This window comes from Suillus subaureus (genome assembly GCF_016647635.1).
Source record: "Suillus subaureus strain MN1 chromosome Unknown BJ212scaffold_1, whole genome shotgun sequence".
NCBI classification, from domain to species: Eukaryota; Fungi; Basidiomycota; class Agaricomycetes; order Boletales; family Suillaceae; genus Suillus; species Suillus subaureus.
Window position 1 is genome coordinate 1609034 of NW_024538557.1, and position 17561 is coordinate 1626594.

Below are 17561 nucleotides of genomic sequence, written 5' to 3' on the forward strand. Positions count from 1 at the left end.
ATCCCAGCGCTATGAATGGTTATGCGAGTAGGACGGTGGGCACTTCATTTCTTTGTTCTGGCGACGTTATTCTAATGTGCATTTTTAGAGGGAAATTAGATGTATGGATTTAGGTGGCGAAGCTCTCGGTTCTTACAAGGCTCGCCAAGGAGGCTGTACGCATATACAGGTGGGTGACGTTGACAGCTGTCGCAAGTCTATCTCAACTTCTATCATCACACGTCCTAGTTTTTCAATCAGCCTGAATATCTCAAGTATGTCTTTCCGTTGCAAACACTGACGAAGCTCAATATATTTGCCACAGCTGTACTGGGTGTGGCATGGAGTTTTCCAAAGTAATGCTTCGCCAGAACGCCTACATCGAGATCAAAGGCCTCCCTTCCTAACCCCTCCAATACTTGGTCACCATTCCCATCCGCTATGATCGCTATCCTTGTTGCTCTGTGGAACAGATATGAACAGCTATACCTGGTATACACGCCTCCCCTCCCGCCCCATACAGTTTGGCAATCGCAATGTAATACTTCATACCATCACATGCAATTTGTACAGTCCTTTACCATAGTCACATTGTCCAGAAGTTAAGCACCCGAGGGTTGTCTGCTTGCCTCGTTGTTCAGGCTCGTGGTCACATCTTCAAATGTCTCTTGCCGATCCACGGACCCAATGCGCTCGACCGGAATGAGGTCAGATAAGCTCTGCTTTCGTTGCCGTGAGCCCTGTCGCATATGCAGGGCTTGCGAGTCGTTGTTGAGACGGAGACCGTGTGAGCTCGAAGAAGCGCTTGTTTGAGTAGTAGCGGTCATTCGAAGTCGCTGGAGATCTGCATATGAGCCTTGTCGACTGCGAACCTTGTGCCTCGACGCATCCTCATACGCGGATATATAGTTGACGGCATGGTCGTAATCTCCATGGTCTTCGTCATCTGAGAGGTCAGGTGTCACTGGTCTGCTACTGTCATGAGTTGGCGTGCTTCCTCCCCACGCGCTTGTTCCACGTTTAGCGCTACGGCTCCATCCGAAGAGGCGCTCATCGATCCATGTCTGTGCAACGGTCAGGGTGCCGTGCGACCAGAGAAACCTGGAAATTCTCACCATGGGATGAATCAGCAAATTTCCTTGAGCATCCACTTGCCCCACGCTACTTTTTCGCCGCCAAACCCCGGGATTGCCCGTTGAGGAGGTGCGCTTGCAGGGACCAAAATACGGAACTGGTATGGTGGTCAATACCAGGCATCAATCACGTTGCTGTACTTGCCTGATCGAAATCATCATAAATCTTTGGGCCAAACTCGTTGATGACATCGGCAACTTCATTAGAAAGTCGAACTCTCATGGCTTTCACTTTGTCAAAGGACCGCTGTTGACCGGGGATTAACGCCACTATCAAGGGCCGCAAAGATCTAAGGAAATCGAACCGCGTCAGTACATAATTTATGAGCGAGCCTTCTAAAACCTCACTTCAGTACGTCCATGCCAGCCTCGCCGAATTTTAGGGCGGCGTAATTCATGAACGGCAAAGCCAAAATCACCAAGAAGGGGGTCCATATCCTCGTGGCTAGAGAAGCATTGGCTTTCACGGCGACTATTGTCGCAACTACGGCATAGAATGCATACATGACTGGAGCGATACCAAGAGAAATGAGAATCTTCCACGTTGCGAGCACATCGCGACCAGCCACTTTGACTACTGATGCAGCCAGTGCCTCTAAAGGAAAGTTGGTGGTCTGAGTAATTAATCAAATGTACAGGCGTGAATGCATACCTTTAGCTTTTTGACGTGAAATAATTGATGCCAAGATGAACATAGGCCCATTAAGTATGACACCTGGTAAGGCCAATGACGTCCAGATCATCAGGAGCACGAGACGATATACGAGTAAGCCAAGCGTTTTCCAGCTCGCTTTCTGGGCTCGTGGGACCTTGTGAAAACGTAAGTTGATGCACAACTTGGGGATCGCCCGTGGACGTACTTGGTGATCACGAATTCCCAAATCACGAATCAAACGATTGTACTTCAAAACGTCTGTCCGAAGTTTCTGTACTCGGGGCTCATCTTTGAAGTGCGTGTAGCCTTCCAAGAAGCGCCTATTCAGTTCGACTACCTGTCCCAAGGTAAGATATTGCCCCGGTGTCTTGTATAATCGACGGACGGCTTGAATAAGCTTCATGGCATTCAGTTCTCCCTTACGCGGAGTAAATGACGACAGTGACGCACCATAAGTGTGTCATAATCTGGAGCACGAATCGTCACTGTTTTCAGCCCGTCATAGATGAGGTCCAAGAACTTTGCCACAGCTTCACGCTTTTTGTTACCACCCTCTTTAAACATCTCAACTAGCTCAGCAGGCACATCAAGAGCAGTTCCGAATTCCACAACAGCGCGAGAACGAAAGCGATGGGCATGGAAATATGATAGACCGACTGGTACGATCTTGACTTGCACAGTTGGATCGTTGGCCATGGCACCTAACGCCATGATGGAGACACCAGCTTTGAGAGGAAGTAGATCTGTTCTGTCGTGACTTCCACCTAAGAGGCCAACAGTGTAATGAAACGCCGCAATGAAAAAAAAATGAGTAGTGGACTTGCCTTCGGGGAATATGCCAATACACCCTCCCTCCTTCAATCTCTGATATACCCCACGATACATTTCTTGCTGGTTGATGAATGGCAGAACCTTGAACGCTAAACCCTTATTCCCATTTTCTCGACCTTCGTCAATTTTCTCCCGGATGCGAGTTGTTCCTTTGCCACTCTCCCCTCCAAATTCTTTCTTGACACGCAACTCCGTATCTGAAATGACTTCAACGACCTCGGCGACGGCTGAGTTGACTGACTTTGGAAGCATGATTTGCATTTTCGGGACAAACTCAGTTTTGAATTTGGTACCTTCCCCGAGGACTAGACACGAGTCATCCGGAGAGAGGTATACTAAGCCAGTTCCTGATTTGGCCTCATCTGAAGCTCGAGACACGGGAACTGAAAAAAGTCAGTAGGAAGTGGGAAAATATGACGCAATGAACGTACTACTGTCCATGAGGCGGGCAAAAAAACCTACTGCCTTCCGATCCATACTCTTAGCAGCAGTTAAAAACTGGACGTGACGGTGTGTCTCGCGGTAAACCTCTAAGGTGAGAAGGAGAGGATCAAGGAACTACACAGAGAAACGGTCAGCGGGGCTTGACAGTGACGTAGAATGACAATTCACTTGATTGCTATGAGGAGCACCGACAAAAATGACGGGACCCTGGTGAGGAATGTTAAAGGCGCCGCGCGGTCGTATCTCTCTGAAGAATATCTGCGTGACCATACGCCAGAATACCAGCGCAGCTTCATATGTGATTGCTGGAGACATTATGAACAGGCTTTATGAAAGTTAGTTATAAAGTGACTAGTCGTGCGACATATGATGGTATAAAGAGAGGCGTAGGCTTGGCGTTTGCCGTGCTTTAGGGGATTAATATTGCTGAGTGTCCAATTTTTGGGGTGTCACAACACGTCCAAATAGACTCCTGCTCGATCTCTGGCACTACACGTATCAAACACATATTGCTTCAGTTAGTCGTCATGACCCTGATATGACGAGCTTGACTATTTTGTGCGTAATTTGCGTCTTAGATAAAAATCGGATCACCACTGCTCACGTCAAACCTCTCACCAGATCATCTTTGGGAAGATCTGCGGCAACACATGCACATTGCGCGGCCTATGATATCAGTCGCATCCGACTCACAATCCGGAGTTGGGCCAGAGGGGGTGCATACGATACCGAATCGCCAGGACCGGATCCGAGCTGATACGCTCGCTGTTCCGGAACTCCAAAATCAAGATGTCGATTCCACGTTCTGCATGCAAGCCCTGACCTCCCCAATGGCAGAAATTGGCAAATATCATAGTCTGTGGTTTTGATATCAATGATAAATGCAGGGGAGGGGTATGATCACGCAAGAGTAGACCCGACGAGCAAAGGTATGCGTGTAAGTCAAGGTACCAAGGTCCTACGACAGGTTTACAGCCTAAATCTACATATTTTTGCCCGTGTTAGGTCTCCGCGGACGGTGATACATTTTCCGAGGCGTGACATGAAATAAACATACTTAACATTGTGCATTGTGCATCCTGATTAAAAGGGTACTTGAAGAGTCGTAAATGATTGAATTGCAAAAACAAAGCAGGAGTGAAAAGTGAGATGTCGACAGAATCCATCCATCAATCTGGCTCAAGTCAGCTCTCCGATATCCGGGGTCTTGCAGCACTTTGCGAAGATCCATTGCTCGTTGTGCTTGCACGATTATAATGGAATATGCCGTGCAGCTGATGCAACCGATCCTCTCCTGGCGGATCGGATGTATGGTGTGCAGATTGAGGCGACAATTCCCCTCGGCTTGGAGCAGGGGAACTAGGAACGGGGGATTCATGGCCATTTGATTCCAATTCTAACGAACTTCATAAGAATGAAACTGGAAACTGAAATGAAGGAACATACTTGACAGTGTACTTGCAACGGCCGCGGTTCGTTCCATATCCTCGGCCGCCCTACTCGCAAGTGCGCGGTTGATGTACTTGCGAAATGCAGGGCCAGTTGTCTCTAGCAGCTTCTCAACGCGAGGACGCTTGTGTGGGTAGTTCTTCAAGAACTGGTGCAGCTCAGTGATACCCTCCTTGTGCATTGCTCCTGTGGTCTCGCTGGAGATGTGATTTATGATGGTGATCAACTGTGCTTCTGGATCTGGCTCTTCCACGGGCGGCGAGAAACCATTGTGCGAAGAGACACTCGGACTTGTCCGGTGACTGGGAGAAGATTGCTGTTGATTGGCAGAAGAGCCTGCAGGTGATATGGGCCGACTGGAAGCTGCTGAGTATGGGCGTCCAATAGGCTCTGGTGGACTGTGATTTGACCGCATTGGGATGTCTACTGCTGCTCGAGAGGAGGAGTTGAGAATGCGGTAGACGTATGGGTATACTATAGTTGCTGATGGGTCGTCGAAGGATGCAGAAAGGAAGTCGTAAACTTCGTCGCCATAATGCGCTAAGACTCGGTTAGTCAAGATCCTACTTACGTGGGACTTCACATACCAACTACATGCTGAATAATGACTTTGATGGTTCTCAACGGCATATCCCCACATGGGACCTTGTTCGTGGCTCTGGCCCTCCATTCATTTGGAGGTACCGACTGTAAGAAGTGCTCGACCGCAGGTAAGAGCTCGACCGGATCGAGTTTTTGCTCCTTTAGATCTTGAGGAATGTTTCGAGCTAGCTTCCAAACACATTTCAAGACAAGCTCAGCAACACGAGCCTCTTTGGAGTCTGAGAGTGTTCCATTGCTCGGGAACGGCTTCACGATCTGCAAAAGTAGGGAAAACAGGGAACTAACGTAGTGTGTCAAAATTCAGGAAAGCAATATCACGGGTGCGAAATACACGCACCGGAATATGGACATCCTGCGTCCCGTGGCAAACAGCCTTAAGATAATCATGTTGATAAATCGCGATAGATCCTTGACCTTGGTGACGTGACTCTCATCAGTCTCCAATAATCTCAGTGTAAGCTCCTCTAATAGAGGTGTGAGAATGTCAACGGTTAGGGACTCAGCCAGGAAGATGTGGTCACAGAACGTGTTGAGTGTCTGAATGAGGTGCTTCGCCAATCTGAAGTTTTCATCAGACACTAGATCCTCGGGGCGTTCGAAAACATGCGCCATTTGAAGTGTGATGGTTTCTATAAGACCTTCGGTATGTTCCGCCAATTCACGATACTCCGGAGATGCGTGCCCGTCTTCTGGCTTTGTGATTAAAATCCTTTGGATTGTCTTGAGAGCATCTACGCTGCGAGTCGGATCGCTGCTCAATATGCTGGAGATTGTGATTGTGATGTCGTCGGGAGTATCGAACGCAGGGGCATCATCATATGTGTGGGCGCTATCTACCAGAGTCTCCACAGACTCTGTAGAGGGCATAGATGGAGCATTGTTGTGCGAGTGACCATTAGTGTTGTTGGCGTACGGCAGTTCTGAAGGTTCTTCTGAACGTGGGGCCACATTCAAGGATAATCCAAAGTTTGGACGAGGCTTAGGAGGTCCGAGACGTGATGGTAACATGCTCCTCGGGCGCAGGCCCAAAGGAGAGGACGGCGCGGCCAGACTTGAAGTCCCTGCCATAGCCGATGGAACGGCAGTACCTGGGGGTTTCGGTCGCATTGGAGAAGAGGGTCTGGCGATTTGGGAAGGAGCTGGAGAGGCAGGCCGCGGCGTCCTGGCAGGGGAACCGGGTCTAGCAAATCGGGAGATACCCGAGACAGCTGGACTTGTTGGTCGTGGTGAGGTCGGCGAATCTGAACGCATAACAGTGCCTGCCAGACGAGATATCTGTGCTGGGTGGGCGGGTGTCTGCGGCACCGGCTTGCCTGGGCTACTGGGTCCTGCGACGCGGCGTAGACGCTCTTCAAGCTGTGTCTTATCTTTGGATGACAATGGTCCCACAAGCGACCAGACTTTCTCTCCAATCAAGGAGTATACCTCACTACATCTCATCTATCAATGTTCAAGACAATGACGATAAACAAACTTTACCTCAGAGCCGATAGAGCAGACTTCCGCACAGCAGAGTCTTTGTCTGCAATCATGGAACCCAGGACAGGGAAGGCCTTGCTGGGCTGATTGCATGCAGACATACCGTTGCGCTTCAGGAGACTGCTTAATTCATCCAGAGCGCCCTGGCGGGTCTTTGCCACCTTAGATTTTAAACCATGCTCCAGCAGCAGGTCGAACACTCGGCTGAATGCGTACACCTTTGGCATCATTTGAACGATTTGCTGTACACGGGCGCGCACTGGTTCACGAGCGTCACCGAGCTAGCGGAAGTGTACGTTAGAACCACATACACTATGATTATCAGTTCCGTACCTTGTTGATCAATGTCGGGAGGAAGCACAAAGCCTCTGAGTCGTCTATTTGGGCGTCAACACTGCGTAGGAAGGCAAGAACAGCTTCGGCCACTTCTAGGCCTTTGGCACTCAAGTTGGACTGAGGTTCATGAGCCTTGATAGAAACATATTTCAGAGCGAGATCGCTGCAGGCCAAAGCGACGGCTCTGAGATCGTCCGGAGGGACCCCAAATTTATCGTCCCCAGACTCTGCGGCAGAGAAGAAATTGTGTATCGTAGTCAGTCCTGAGACATGATCGTTAACAGCGTTGTGGTCGTGACTGAATAGCTGAGTAACGAGATCCTTGGACGCGTGTGGCTCCATTTGGTGCTGCAGGAGATCCGCCAAATCCTTCCTGGTAGTCCCACCTTCGTTAATCCACCGTTGGGCATCCTTGGCTAATCTCGCACGCTTAGCCTCCATGTTCATACTGGAAAATGGAAGAGCAGAAACTATCGCCGGAGGAGGTACCATGGAACCCTTTGTAGCAATACTTGTCGCTCCTGCGCGCTTGGTGCCACCAACTCCCGACTTCCCCGGAAGGCGAGACGTCACAGGCTCATCCACTGAATCCGCTCGAGAGTCCGGTCGGGAGTTTGTCCCTTGTGGCAACTTCCGTCGGACACCCGTGAGTTTACTAGCTGCCGTGGATGGAACCGGAGATGATGGAGGGGGACTCGGTGATAACTTTGCAGGTACTGAGGAAGCAGCCTTTGAAGCGGAAGCTTTTGCTGGTGTTGTTACCGCTGGTGCAGCAATGAGGGGTGGAGCAGCGCTATCTCGAGCTGCTTGAATAATTGGAACAGCAGTCTTCCTTGACGCTGGCTTTAACGAATTGGTGTATTGCATGACTTTGTCGAAGCCAACAGAAGTGATCAGGTTGGGCAGAAGGGCTTGCGCGCCCTTCCTAACATCAGCGCTCCGATCATCGAGGCATGAGACCACAGTAGCAGCCCAACTACTTAGGTCCAACGACGAAGTAGGGGCATGGTCTTTGAGGTAGTCGGCTATCCACCCAAGAAGAGAGGCTCGTTGAGTTGGGTTAACCGCTTCTAGAGCCGTTCCCAAAAAATGGACCATAGAATCCAGTCCTTCACTTGCGGTTGCCATTGCGGTCAATGTCTGGATTGCTGCCGCGCGGATGGGTGCCTTTTGATCAGAAAGAACTGTCGCCACTGGTACTACGAAAAGTTTGTTTTGTTTTTCGAAGGGTTTGCCCATGCCGGTTGCGATACGAGCAACTATGTCAAGTGCAAGACTTTGCACAGCTTTATTGGTGTCCAGTACTCGGGCCTTAAGAACTTGTGCAATCTCGCCTGAAAGGGGCATGAGTATGAGCACCATTAACCTTAGCCAGGGGATCCTTGCCTATAGTTGGTTTCAGGCGCTTGTTTGCTCCTTGGTCCAGAAGTGCTTGGAGCATCTCCAGAGCCTCCTTCCTAGCTTTCCAAGCGTCACTCTTGGTATCAGTAAGAATGGTAGTGCCTTTGAGCAGTCCGTCAATCTCCACTCTCGGAAAGAGGTCGTCCAAAGGGTCAGGCCCCTTAGCGGTTCCTCCACCAGCCACAGGTGCCAAGGCTGCAACGTCGGCAGAAGTACGACTTGGCTCTGGTGCTGGTGTACCCTCGACCTTGTCGAATTCGCCTTGAATGGTCACTAAAAGCTGAGCATTCAGGTCCTCCAGGAAATCCTTGATACCTATGGGTCATGTTGGAGGATTCAATTCCGAAGATGACAGCACTCTTACTAGATCCTGCGAATAACTTGACAGAGACGAGGGTCTTTGTAGCACTTGTTCTTACAGCCGCATTAGAATTCTTCAGAGCAGTCTTCAAAAAGTCGATGAGAGGACGAAGGGAAACGCCAACGATGCCAAATTCAACAATGGAGGTATCGATCCATCCAAGTGCGTCTGCAAGGACTTTTGGGGCCTTCTGCTTTCCAAGGGGATCGTATGCTACTCGAAGGTCATCACAAGGCAGGTCCGCAAAAAAAAAGCATGAACGTGCCTTGGTTGAGGACAAACTGTAGAGATGTTTTCTCTGCAAAGGCTGTCAATGCATCACCGGCTGATTTCTTGAGCTTCATATCGCCCAACTTCTCAGAAAGATGACTGGTCGACAAAGCGACGCACGACCTTCCGAATGATGGACAGCGCTCGGCAAGAATGGTCAGGATACCGTACAATTTTGCTGACACCTGGAAAAGAATCACACGATGGAAAACTGCTTCTGAGCTCAGGTTGACGAACCTGGAAATTCTTTTCGGACCATCCCTTCTTCGCTATAGCTCGGACAACAACCTCGGCATCAACATCCTCAACAACACCTTCTATCCAAGTTTGCATTTCTTCGCATGCAGCAAGCCTGGCTTTCCAATTGGCATCCCCCAAGCCTTCCATGATAGTCGCTGGTATTAACTCGGCCGCAAGACCCTCAGCATCCTCAGGAGTATGTTTATATTTGAAAGTGTCAAAAGTACCAGGTGCAGCGGGAGCGGCAGGCTTCGAGGGTTTCGCGGCAGCAGTGGGAGTAAGCTTCTTGACAGGAGAAGCAGCCTTGACCGGAGGACCCCCAGCTGAGGAACTTGTTTCCAGTGCCTCAGAAGTCGGTGGAGCTTTCTTCTGATGTGATGGTCAAATGTTGAGAATATCCTCAAGATGAAGAAAATGCGAACCATCAACCGGGCAGGCGGTTTCCCAACCGGCTTCTTTGGATGTTCTTCGTCTATTATTGGTGCATCGGTCACCTCCGCTTTAGGGGGAGCATTGCCTCCTGCTTTCTGGGACGGAGAGACTTTTTTCTTTGGAGGTTCTTTCGCAGCAGCGGGAGCCTTTGGAGCGCCAACTTTACATTTAACCACAGCCTTCTCATATGCTTCTTTCACCTTCGCCTTGCGAACTTCGGCGAGCCCATCCATCAGAGCATTAAGCGGGCGCTCGCCAACCATCTTCATGAGGATACCTAGGCAGGCAGCGGCTTCATTGCGTGCGCCCTCAAAACCGTCCTCGAGTAAAACAGCGAGTGGATCGGTCAGCGTCTTTATCTGGCCAGTTTGCACCGGCGTCGTTGAAGTCGATAGCGAGCGAGCGAGAAACTTGAGAGTCCCTTCCTTTATTTGTGGGTTCTTGTTTCCCAAAGCTGGTATCAGATCTGGTATCATATCGGGTAAAGTCGTCTACAGAATTCATCAACCACAAATGGGGAATCCATTCAAAACAACATACCGTCGCGAAAACAGCATCTAATGCAGCTCCGATTGCGTCCGTAACATTTGCTTTCCGTTCTTTCAAGCGCTCCAGCATCAAAGGAATGACCGTCTCCCTGAGCCTGCCGAATGGAGACATCATGCCCTTTGCTAGACCCTCTATAACATGAGCGGCAGTCATGACACAATTGATGTTTGCATCTTTCGAGATGCATGTAGCAAGTGATTTCGCTAGTTCTCCCAGCTCAGGGGCGTCCTGGATGCGAGGGGTGGCATTTACAAGTGTAAGCAACTCGTCCAACACCTCCTTTCTTTCTTTCCATTTTGAAGACGTGAGGTTAGCTTGCATGTTGGAGGGAAGCTTTGGAATGATGCTAACTGGCTCTACCAGAGTGCGAGGATCGGGAAGATCCAGTTCTGGAAAGTGAGAGTTAAACATCAGCATCTATAATTACTGATGATATTCTGACCTTCTGGTTGCCCGCCTGCTTCAACTTCGCCATCATCAGCGGCATCGCCTCCCATTTCTGCCTCACGCTGGTGTTCTCGCGTGAGCCTTACAGACTTCAATGTTCCTTTGCCCTTCCCCGTATTTTCCATCCCCTCGAATGCCTCCTGCAATTCCTTGACCTGCACTGGCTTAAGCTCCGATAACCAAGGGTCTATCGCGGGACCGATATACTGATATAGTATATGGGTGAGTTGCGCGCCTTCTGCACGGACATTCTTGTCGGCATGCGCGAATATCTTGGGCAATGCTTTTAAAACAGGGGCCGGAGGAGTCACTTGAGTTCCAAAAGTCCTGCACAGAAATAACAGTCAGATCGCCCGGAAACGGAGGTTCAGAGTGTAGCACGGAGGTGCCATGGCGTAGTGGCAGACGACTTACCGAACAACTTCTTTCAAAGCAAATATACTTCCGGCGACGGTCTTTGGCTGTTTTGCAGAAAGACCGGGTATTATATCCGCCTGAGTGAATAAGATGTCTGTAAGACCATGGGTATCAAGAGAAGGCGGACACTGCACACACCACAACACCAGTAGCAGAATTCTCAACTTCCACATATTGAAGAATAAGTTCTATTGCTTGGTTCTTTGTACCGGCCCTCGCAGACCCAAGACATTTGTCAACTAAGGACGGCACGACAGCTTCTCTGGTCTTTGCGGCAGACTCTCCAGCAAACTTGACTAGTGCCACGAGACACTCTACACCTTTCTCTTGTGCCACAGCATTGGAATCTATGGCGATCTTCTTAAGAAGATCAGGACTGTTGATGTAGGGCTTAAATGCGGGATCGGTGTCGGATGCGGTGGTTTGGAAAGTCTTGATCAATGATTCGTATCCGCTTACACGGGCTTTCCAGTTTTTATGATTAAGCCTCTCTGATATTGGAAGGGAAGAGAAATCTTCCTCCTGAGGTGGAGGCCCGTCCATACCAGTTTGAAAGTTAACGAGAGGAGAGTAATATTGTTGGTTAAACCACTACCGAAACGCGCCCCATTGGGTCACAAAATGTGACAGGTGGCGTGACAATTCACATGCACGTAACAAAAACGCGTATATGATAATCGATGTATCAGTCTATCTAGAAGCCAACGATTTCCCGATCTCTGTAACTGTATCCCATACCCTCGTAGACTCCGGATCAACAGGATTTTCCTCGAAAGCTTGAGCCAGCTTTGTCGACTGCATATACCGTTCAAAAGCCCCCTCCTCTTCAGCTGTCATACCGAGATTATGATAAGCAACTATGAGTAGCTGCTGGACTTCTGAAGTAGCTTCAAGCATGGACAAGGTCATATAGTCAGCTTCTGCCATAAGCAAACATGGCAGTGCTTCTCGAATGCCTGCCTCTGCGAGGATTTAAGTGCCAGGTACGAATACGTTTGAAAATGTCATACTTGATGAATCCATGGATGCAATCATACACCTTGCAAGTGTGTGGTTTGCAAAAGCACGGTGTTCCATTTCCTGTCCGGACAATACCTGTTGTCAAAGGTTTTTCAGTACCCCCTATGACCCGCAGTGCGACAGGACTCACCTGTGGCATAATTCCTAGAATCAATTGCTGGCAATGATCTGACATTCCGAACTCTAAGCCAACATCGGCGAGGAATGTCATGCCTAATCTATACAACGGAAACCTGCCCTGAAATTCGGCTTGCCAAAGAGCTTGCAGAAGTGGTTGGATCGCCGCCACTGCTTGTCCGCGCCGCTGGTACTCAATCAGCCAGAGCCCGAGAATGTGATGTACTAGCTTACTCGAGCATTCATCACTTCATGTAATTCCATATTTAGGGCGGAAAGCGATGTCGAGCTTTCATCAAAGAAATATTCCTTCGAGACGAAGGTTGATGACGAAGGTCTTCGGGGTAAGAGAAAGTCGTCAAAGAAGCGTCGTTGTCCACTGCCATCAATTACCGTCGACTGGGCCAATAAAGTATAAGAGAAGAAGACTACGGACCGACGACTTGTTCTCAGGGCCAGTATATGCCAGATGGCTTCCGCCCACTGGTGGTACGCGTCCAATGAAAGGCCGCGCCACGTCTCCGAATGCAGTAGCAGTGCCAAAGCCTCTGAGTACAATCCATTTCTGGCGCGCTTAAAGAGAAAAGATCAGCATCTTATTCAATAGTTCGCAATCGGAGGCATACCCTATAAGAGCGATTAATGAGTGTGTTCAGACGGTTTGGGTCGTCTTTGCCGGCCCTCGTGATTAACAATACGAACGATTCCTCGACATCGGCAAGATCGTAGCATCCTGTACATGTCAGTTTTTAGGTCATGCTAGCTCTAGACGACCTCACCTAACGTTTGCCATAGTACAGCTTGCATTGCATTGTGACTGCAAATGTCTGCGTCACGAGGCATTGCTTGCTTGGTATCTACCCAGTGATTATGTAGGGCAATAGCCTCAGTCAATTTCTCATAGCACAAAGTCAGCGGTTGTCCCTAACAGGGCATTAGTGATAGAATTGTGCAGCATCATGGGCCGTCATTCACGTATTGCGGATCAAGTAGCTTTGTCACGTCAAACAACACCTCCAGCGGATGGAGGTCAGGCTGAATCTCATTTAAGACTGGAGTTTCGTTCAGGGATGGCAAGCGATGAAGCATGCTACACCAGAAATCAACACTCCACAGTCAAACGGGGAGATAAATTACCTGATACAATGCTGGAGCGTTATACGATCTCCACTTGTCCTAGCGACTGCAATAGCTTCACGAAGTAACTGTGTGTGGACGCTTTGAGAATTGTGAAGCATAAGGAATACTATCGAAGATACCTTACTGGCAGCAGGATATTCTTTTCGAGTATAGTGCATGCGTACCAGATTCAGCAACGCATGCTGTCGAACACCCCTGCAAGATACCCAGTGAGGTAAGGCGCAAAATCAGAGCAGACACGACGCACGAATCGTTGTGTTCATGAAAATGCTGTTCAAAATATCTACGCAAGTTCTCGGGACCTACGACATCATCTCCTGTTGCCAAACCTTTTTCCCACCTATTGTCCCATGATTACTGTATAGTCTTAGTCTGCTAGAAGGAAGAGCAATTGCTTACGCGTCAAATGGTTCAGGTCGCGCCCAAGATTTCAAGTCACTCGACGTCTTGAATAGCCAAACATCAGAAGTAAGCGGGTCCTTCTCTATTGGCCCATAACCTGCGTTGCTGGATCCATTAACCCACGCCTGGTAGTCTTTTTGAAGTTGCACGACGCCATAGAATGACAGCTTGATGAAACTGACGAAGCATCTGCGCACAAAGAACCCGAACAGAGATGTTCGACGCTATGGCCGACTTTCTAAGCCATAACGCTACAGGAATGAGCAACTGCGTACCAGAACGGCCGGCTGGAGACCATCAGTATCGCCCTCTACCGAGGAACGACTTTGGCTTACTTGGTCATCACTTTTTTCAACAAATATTGAAGGTGTGCCTGGGAAATACTCATGACTGAAAGGTAAATCAGCACAAAAACGTACTTAGGAAGAAGTTAGTTAGTTGATCCAGCGCTCGTAGCTGGGTTGCCTATGATCACATATCCGATGAGAGAGGTCCAGGAGTAATATCACGTATGAACCGACCACATTCTCCAGAGCGCCTATAAGTCCCTGGACAACGGGCGTATCTGCATTCGGCGCGACTTTGACCATCGCCAGCATATGCTGATGGGACCTATGTTCAATCACCTAAGGCAGACGTTATTGATTACAAATTTTCCTCGAGAAAAACCCAACCCTACCTCAGACGTTTCCATCAAGAGAACTCGATACATATAGAGCAAGAAGTCTTTTGGCAAAGTCTTCTGGAGTTCGTATTCCTTAAAAATCAACAATAGCATTGCTATGAGATCAATATGATGTGGCCTGAGGATATGGTGAACAGGTGGTGGGGTGGCTCTACCATCCATTGCGCGATACAGTACCACAGTAGTCTAGGGAGATAGGATTCAGTCGATGGTCAACGTTAACTGCCACACGCTGGAATGAGCGCGTCAGTGGCAGTGTCGCGTTCACCAGGTCTGTTTCCTTTCTGGGGTAGACATATTTTCGATTAGGTCTGCAACTACTTTACCGAAATCTTCTAGGGACCCAGAACTTCATGGCATTAAAAAGTAAAAAGCGGACGGCTCCTGCTATCCCGGTACGTCTGTATAAATTTTACTATGTGATCATAGCTGATAGTTGGGCACAGGCACCCTCCAAAAAGCGAAAGCTTCAGGCAAATAGCAAACCAAGGACTGGTACAACACAATCGAAGAAAGGGAAGGAGCGAGCTGCAGACAGAGGCTATATCGAGGTACCTGGAAACCACGGTGATGCGGACACCGAAGATAGTGATCTCTCCGAGGAGGATGCTGGTCTCCTCGAGGAGTTTGGAGACAGTGCTGGATTCTTAAATACGCTTGATCGCAAAGGCATATCAACGTATGTTTTCTCTTACACGGTGATTAAATTCTCATGACACCTTTTGCAGGAGTAAGAAGGAGACCGAGCGTCTGAAACAATTGAACAAGCCAGTTCGCAAGCCAAAAGTAGACGATGACTTGCCGTCAATCGACTCTCATGATGAGGACGAAGAGGCCTGGAGCTCTGGTATTGACGATGATGCGGACACAATTTCCCAGTCTTCTATCAATGACAGTGATCAAGATTCCGACGCCGAGATGTCTTACGAACGTGTTCCTCGGAAAGTTCAAGAATCACGCGAGGCAAAGACAGACCGTCACATTCAAGGGCTGCCAATCAAGTCAGCGGATGGGCGAATACATTCAACAGGCATGAAAACTGCAGCTCCTCCATCATCAGACGAAGAAGATGATGGCACCGACAAATCCGCGGAAGAGCAAGAAATGCCCGTTGAAGTGAATAAAATAGATGATGTCGCGACCGGTGCACGTTTTGGCCGTCCTGCCGTCATTGACATCGTTGGCAACAAATCGCGAAAAGCCCGGATACATGGTGCTAAAGACCAGATCGCCAGCATCTGCCAGGAAATAATTGCAGAACCGGAAAATAGCGTACGTACTTCACCCCCACGTCAACCGGTTTGCTTGACACATTTGACAGTTAGGATTACTTCGCCGGCTTCATACGTTCTCTCTGGATAAAATTACATCTCCTTCCCACCCAGAGCCGGTTCTAAACAATATCATTATCCGGAAGTTAGCTACTCTTTCTCAGCTCGCTGTTTTCAAGGACATAATACCCGGCTACCGGATACGAGCGTTAACCGATAAAGAAAAGGCTGAAAAAATCAGCCAAATGGTGGCCCGTACCCGAGAGTGGGAACAGGGCTTTGTGCTTGTCTATCAAAATTACCTCCGCTCGCTTGAAGCTGAACTCAAAGGTGACGCATGTGTTCCTGCTTTGATAGTGGCTTACTGATGGTTGTTGACCCTTCCATATAGCCAAGAGCGAACTGGCAGAGGTCGCACTTAAGTGTATGTGCACCCTGGCTACTGAGGTCACCCACTTCAATTTTAGAACCAACTTGATAACGTGTATTGTGGCGCGCTTGAGCAAGAAGTCGTGGGATGAGGTAAGTTAGCCTATATATGTCGTATCTTCCCCACTTGATAATTGATAATTGTCATGTCAGGCTTCTGATCTCTGTATGAACACGTTGATCAGTATCTTCCGACAGGATCAAACTGGCACCCCTTCCCTAGAGGCTGTCCAGCTCCTAAACCGCATGATTAAAGAAAGGCATTTTAATGTACACCCTGAGGTACTTACGTGTCTTCTGCATCTGCGCCTCAAGACAGAACTTTGCAATGTTCGTGCGTCGGATTCCAAAGTAGACAAAAACATTCAATCGAAGGGCAAGGCTGCGGCCCGCAGAGCCAAAGGCAAACCAACCGAACAACCCCATCTTAGCAAAAAGGCAAGAAAAGTCCTGAAAGAACGGAAGGAGATCGAACGAGAAATGCGGGATGCAGAAGCAGAAGTTGACAAAGAGGAACGAGCGAATACAGTGAGTTTCGTAATTCGTCGATATAAAAAGTTGACCGACGAACGGTTCCGGTGTAGCACACTGAGACCCTGAAACTTCTATTCGTGTTGTATTTCCGGATACTTAAACATCCCCGTCCAACGCCACTTCTGCCGGCAGCCTTGCGAGGCATTTCCAAATTTGCTCACCTCATCAATATCGATTTCTTCAAAGATCTAATGCAGGTCCTAAAGGATCTCATTCTCCGCGAGGCCCTAGAGGAAAATCCCAGCGATGACTCAGAACCATTTGATATCGATGCCACTACTGACATCCAACACCGCTTACTGTGTATCGTAACCGCGTTTGAGCTCCTTTCAGGACAAGGTTCGTCATTCATCCTAATAAATTACTCCAACCTTCTCAATGCCGTACTTCAGGTGAAGCACTCAATATCGACCTTACCGATTTCGTCAATCATCTATATGCCATCATATTGCCAGTCAGCATATCAATGCAAGTCGACGCACCTCCACCAAGTGTTTTCGTCTCAAAATTCGGGAACTCAAAACCGGCATCAATCGCGGACATGCTCTTTCGAGCGCTGGATATCGTATTTTCTCCGCGAAGTACTGGAAACACGGCAATACATTGGAGGTCGGCAGCGTTTGGCAAACGCCTACTGATTGCGTCACTCAATTGGCCCCCGAGTTCCGCCCTCCGCGCACTAGAATTTGTGGAAAGTTTGGTCGCCAAGGATCCGAAACTCGAAGCTCTATTATCGACCGAAGATAGGCGAGTTGATGGTGTATACCTCCCTGAAGTTAATGACCCTCAGTTGTGTCATCCGTTTGGAACAAGTTTCTGGGAACTATCTCTTCTGAAACAGCACCATTACGATAGTCGAGTGCGAGACGCCGCCCACAGTTTGTCCAATTATACAAGGTCGTAACAACACGTAGAATGCCATACATATTATGGTGCG

The 17561-nt window shown here is 48.9% G+C and overlaps 5 protein-coding genes across 5 annotated transcripts; 2 read left to right on the top strand and 3 right to left on the bottom strand.

Moving 5' to 3' along the window:
- Positions 1-88: 88 nt before the first annotated feature.
- On the top strand, positions 89-386 carry BJ212DRAFT_1256787 (uncharacterized protein; the record flags this gene model as incomplete). The annotated part of the gene is made up of 2 exons (XM_041329814.1): positions 89-195; positions 305-386. Coding segments are annotated over 2 exons (189 nt in total), but the record flags the coding sequence as incomplete, so codon positions are not given.
- Positions 387-581: 195 nt separating this feature from the next.
- On the bottom strand, positions 582-3357 carry BJ212DRAFT_1474488 (glycerol-3-phosphate O-acyltransferase; the record flags this gene model as incomplete). The annotated part of the gene is made up of 9 exons (XM_041339097.1): positions 582-1043; positions 1095-1210; positions 1254-1402; positions 1461-1707; positions 1765-1921; positions 1973-2164; positions 2218-2981; positions 3030-3156; positions 3211-3357. The coding sequence occupies 9 exons, from the start codon at positions 3355-3357 to the stop codon at positions 582-584; spliced, it is 2361 nt and encodes a 786-aa protein (XP_041200177.1).
- A 655-nt stretch (positions 3358-4012) lies between these two features.
- BJ212DRAFT_47034 (microtubule associated protein) lies at positions 4013-11858 on the bottom strand. Its single transcript, XM_041343281.1, has 15 exons — positions 11165-11858; positions 11024-11103; positions 10605-10936; positions 10154-10551; positions 9604-10104; positions 9179-9547; positions 8937-9126; positions 8675-8884; positions 8296-8625; positions 6907-8243; positions 6574-6854; positions 5432-6523; positions 5079-5374; positions 4489-5031; positions 4013-4438 (listed from the first exon to the last, which is right to left on the bottom strand). Exons 1-15 carry the CDS (start codon positions 11567-11569, stop codon positions 4227-4229), a joined length of 6576 nt encoding a protein of 2191 aa, XP_041200178.1. The 5' UTR covers positions 11570-11858; the 3' UTR covers positions 4013-4226.
- On the bottom strand, positions 11717-14552 carry BJ212DRAFT_1493848 (uncharacterized protein; the record flags this gene model as incomplete). Its single annotated transcript, XM_041341511.1, has 16 exons — positions 11717-11988; positions 12037-12121; positions 12177-12350; positions 12398-12542; positions 12600-12736; positions 12790-12896; positions 12943-13087; positions 13139-13253; positions 13301-13368; positions 13423-13498; positions 13551-13643; positions 13703-13929; positions 14041-14078; positions 14125-14170; positions 14227-14331; positions 14385-14552. The coding sequence occupies 16 exons, from the start codon at positions 14550-14552 to the stop codon at positions 11717-11719; spliced, it is 2001 nt and encodes a 666-aa protein (XP_041200179.1).
- Positions 14553-14743: 191 nt separating this feature from the next.
- On the top strand, positions 14744-17528 carry BJ212DRAFT_1443431 (nucleolar complex-associated protein-domain-containing protein; the record flags this gene model as incomplete). Its single annotated transcript, XM_041337826.1, has 8 exons — positions 14744-14785; positions 14837-15069; positions 15119-15662; positions 15712-15991; positions 16053-16183; positions 16244-16618; positions 16675-16963; positions 17017-17528. The coding sequence occupies 8 exons, from the start codon at positions 14744-14746 to the stop codon at positions 17526-17528; spliced, it is 2406 nt and encodes an 801-aa protein (XP_041200180.1).
- Positions 17529-17561: the final 33 nt, after the last annotated feature.

What these genes read in the sequence shown, in the direction of transcription:
- BJ212DRAFT_47034 (XM_041343281.1), bottom strand. Translation starts at nt 11,569, where the DNA reads ATGGACGGGCCTCCACCTCAGGAGGAAGATTTCTCTTCCCTTCCAATA. An exon ending in TAGATGCTGTTTTCGCGACG is followed by an intron (nt 10,105 to 10,153) that starts GTATGTTGTTTT and finishes TGAATTCTGTAG; the next exon opens with ACGACTTTACCCGATATGAT. An exon ending in ACAGTTTGTCCTCAACCAAG is followed by an intron (nt 8,885 to 8,936) that starts GCACGTTCATGC and finishes ACCTTCGAGTAG; the next exon opens with CATACGATCCCCTTGGAAAG.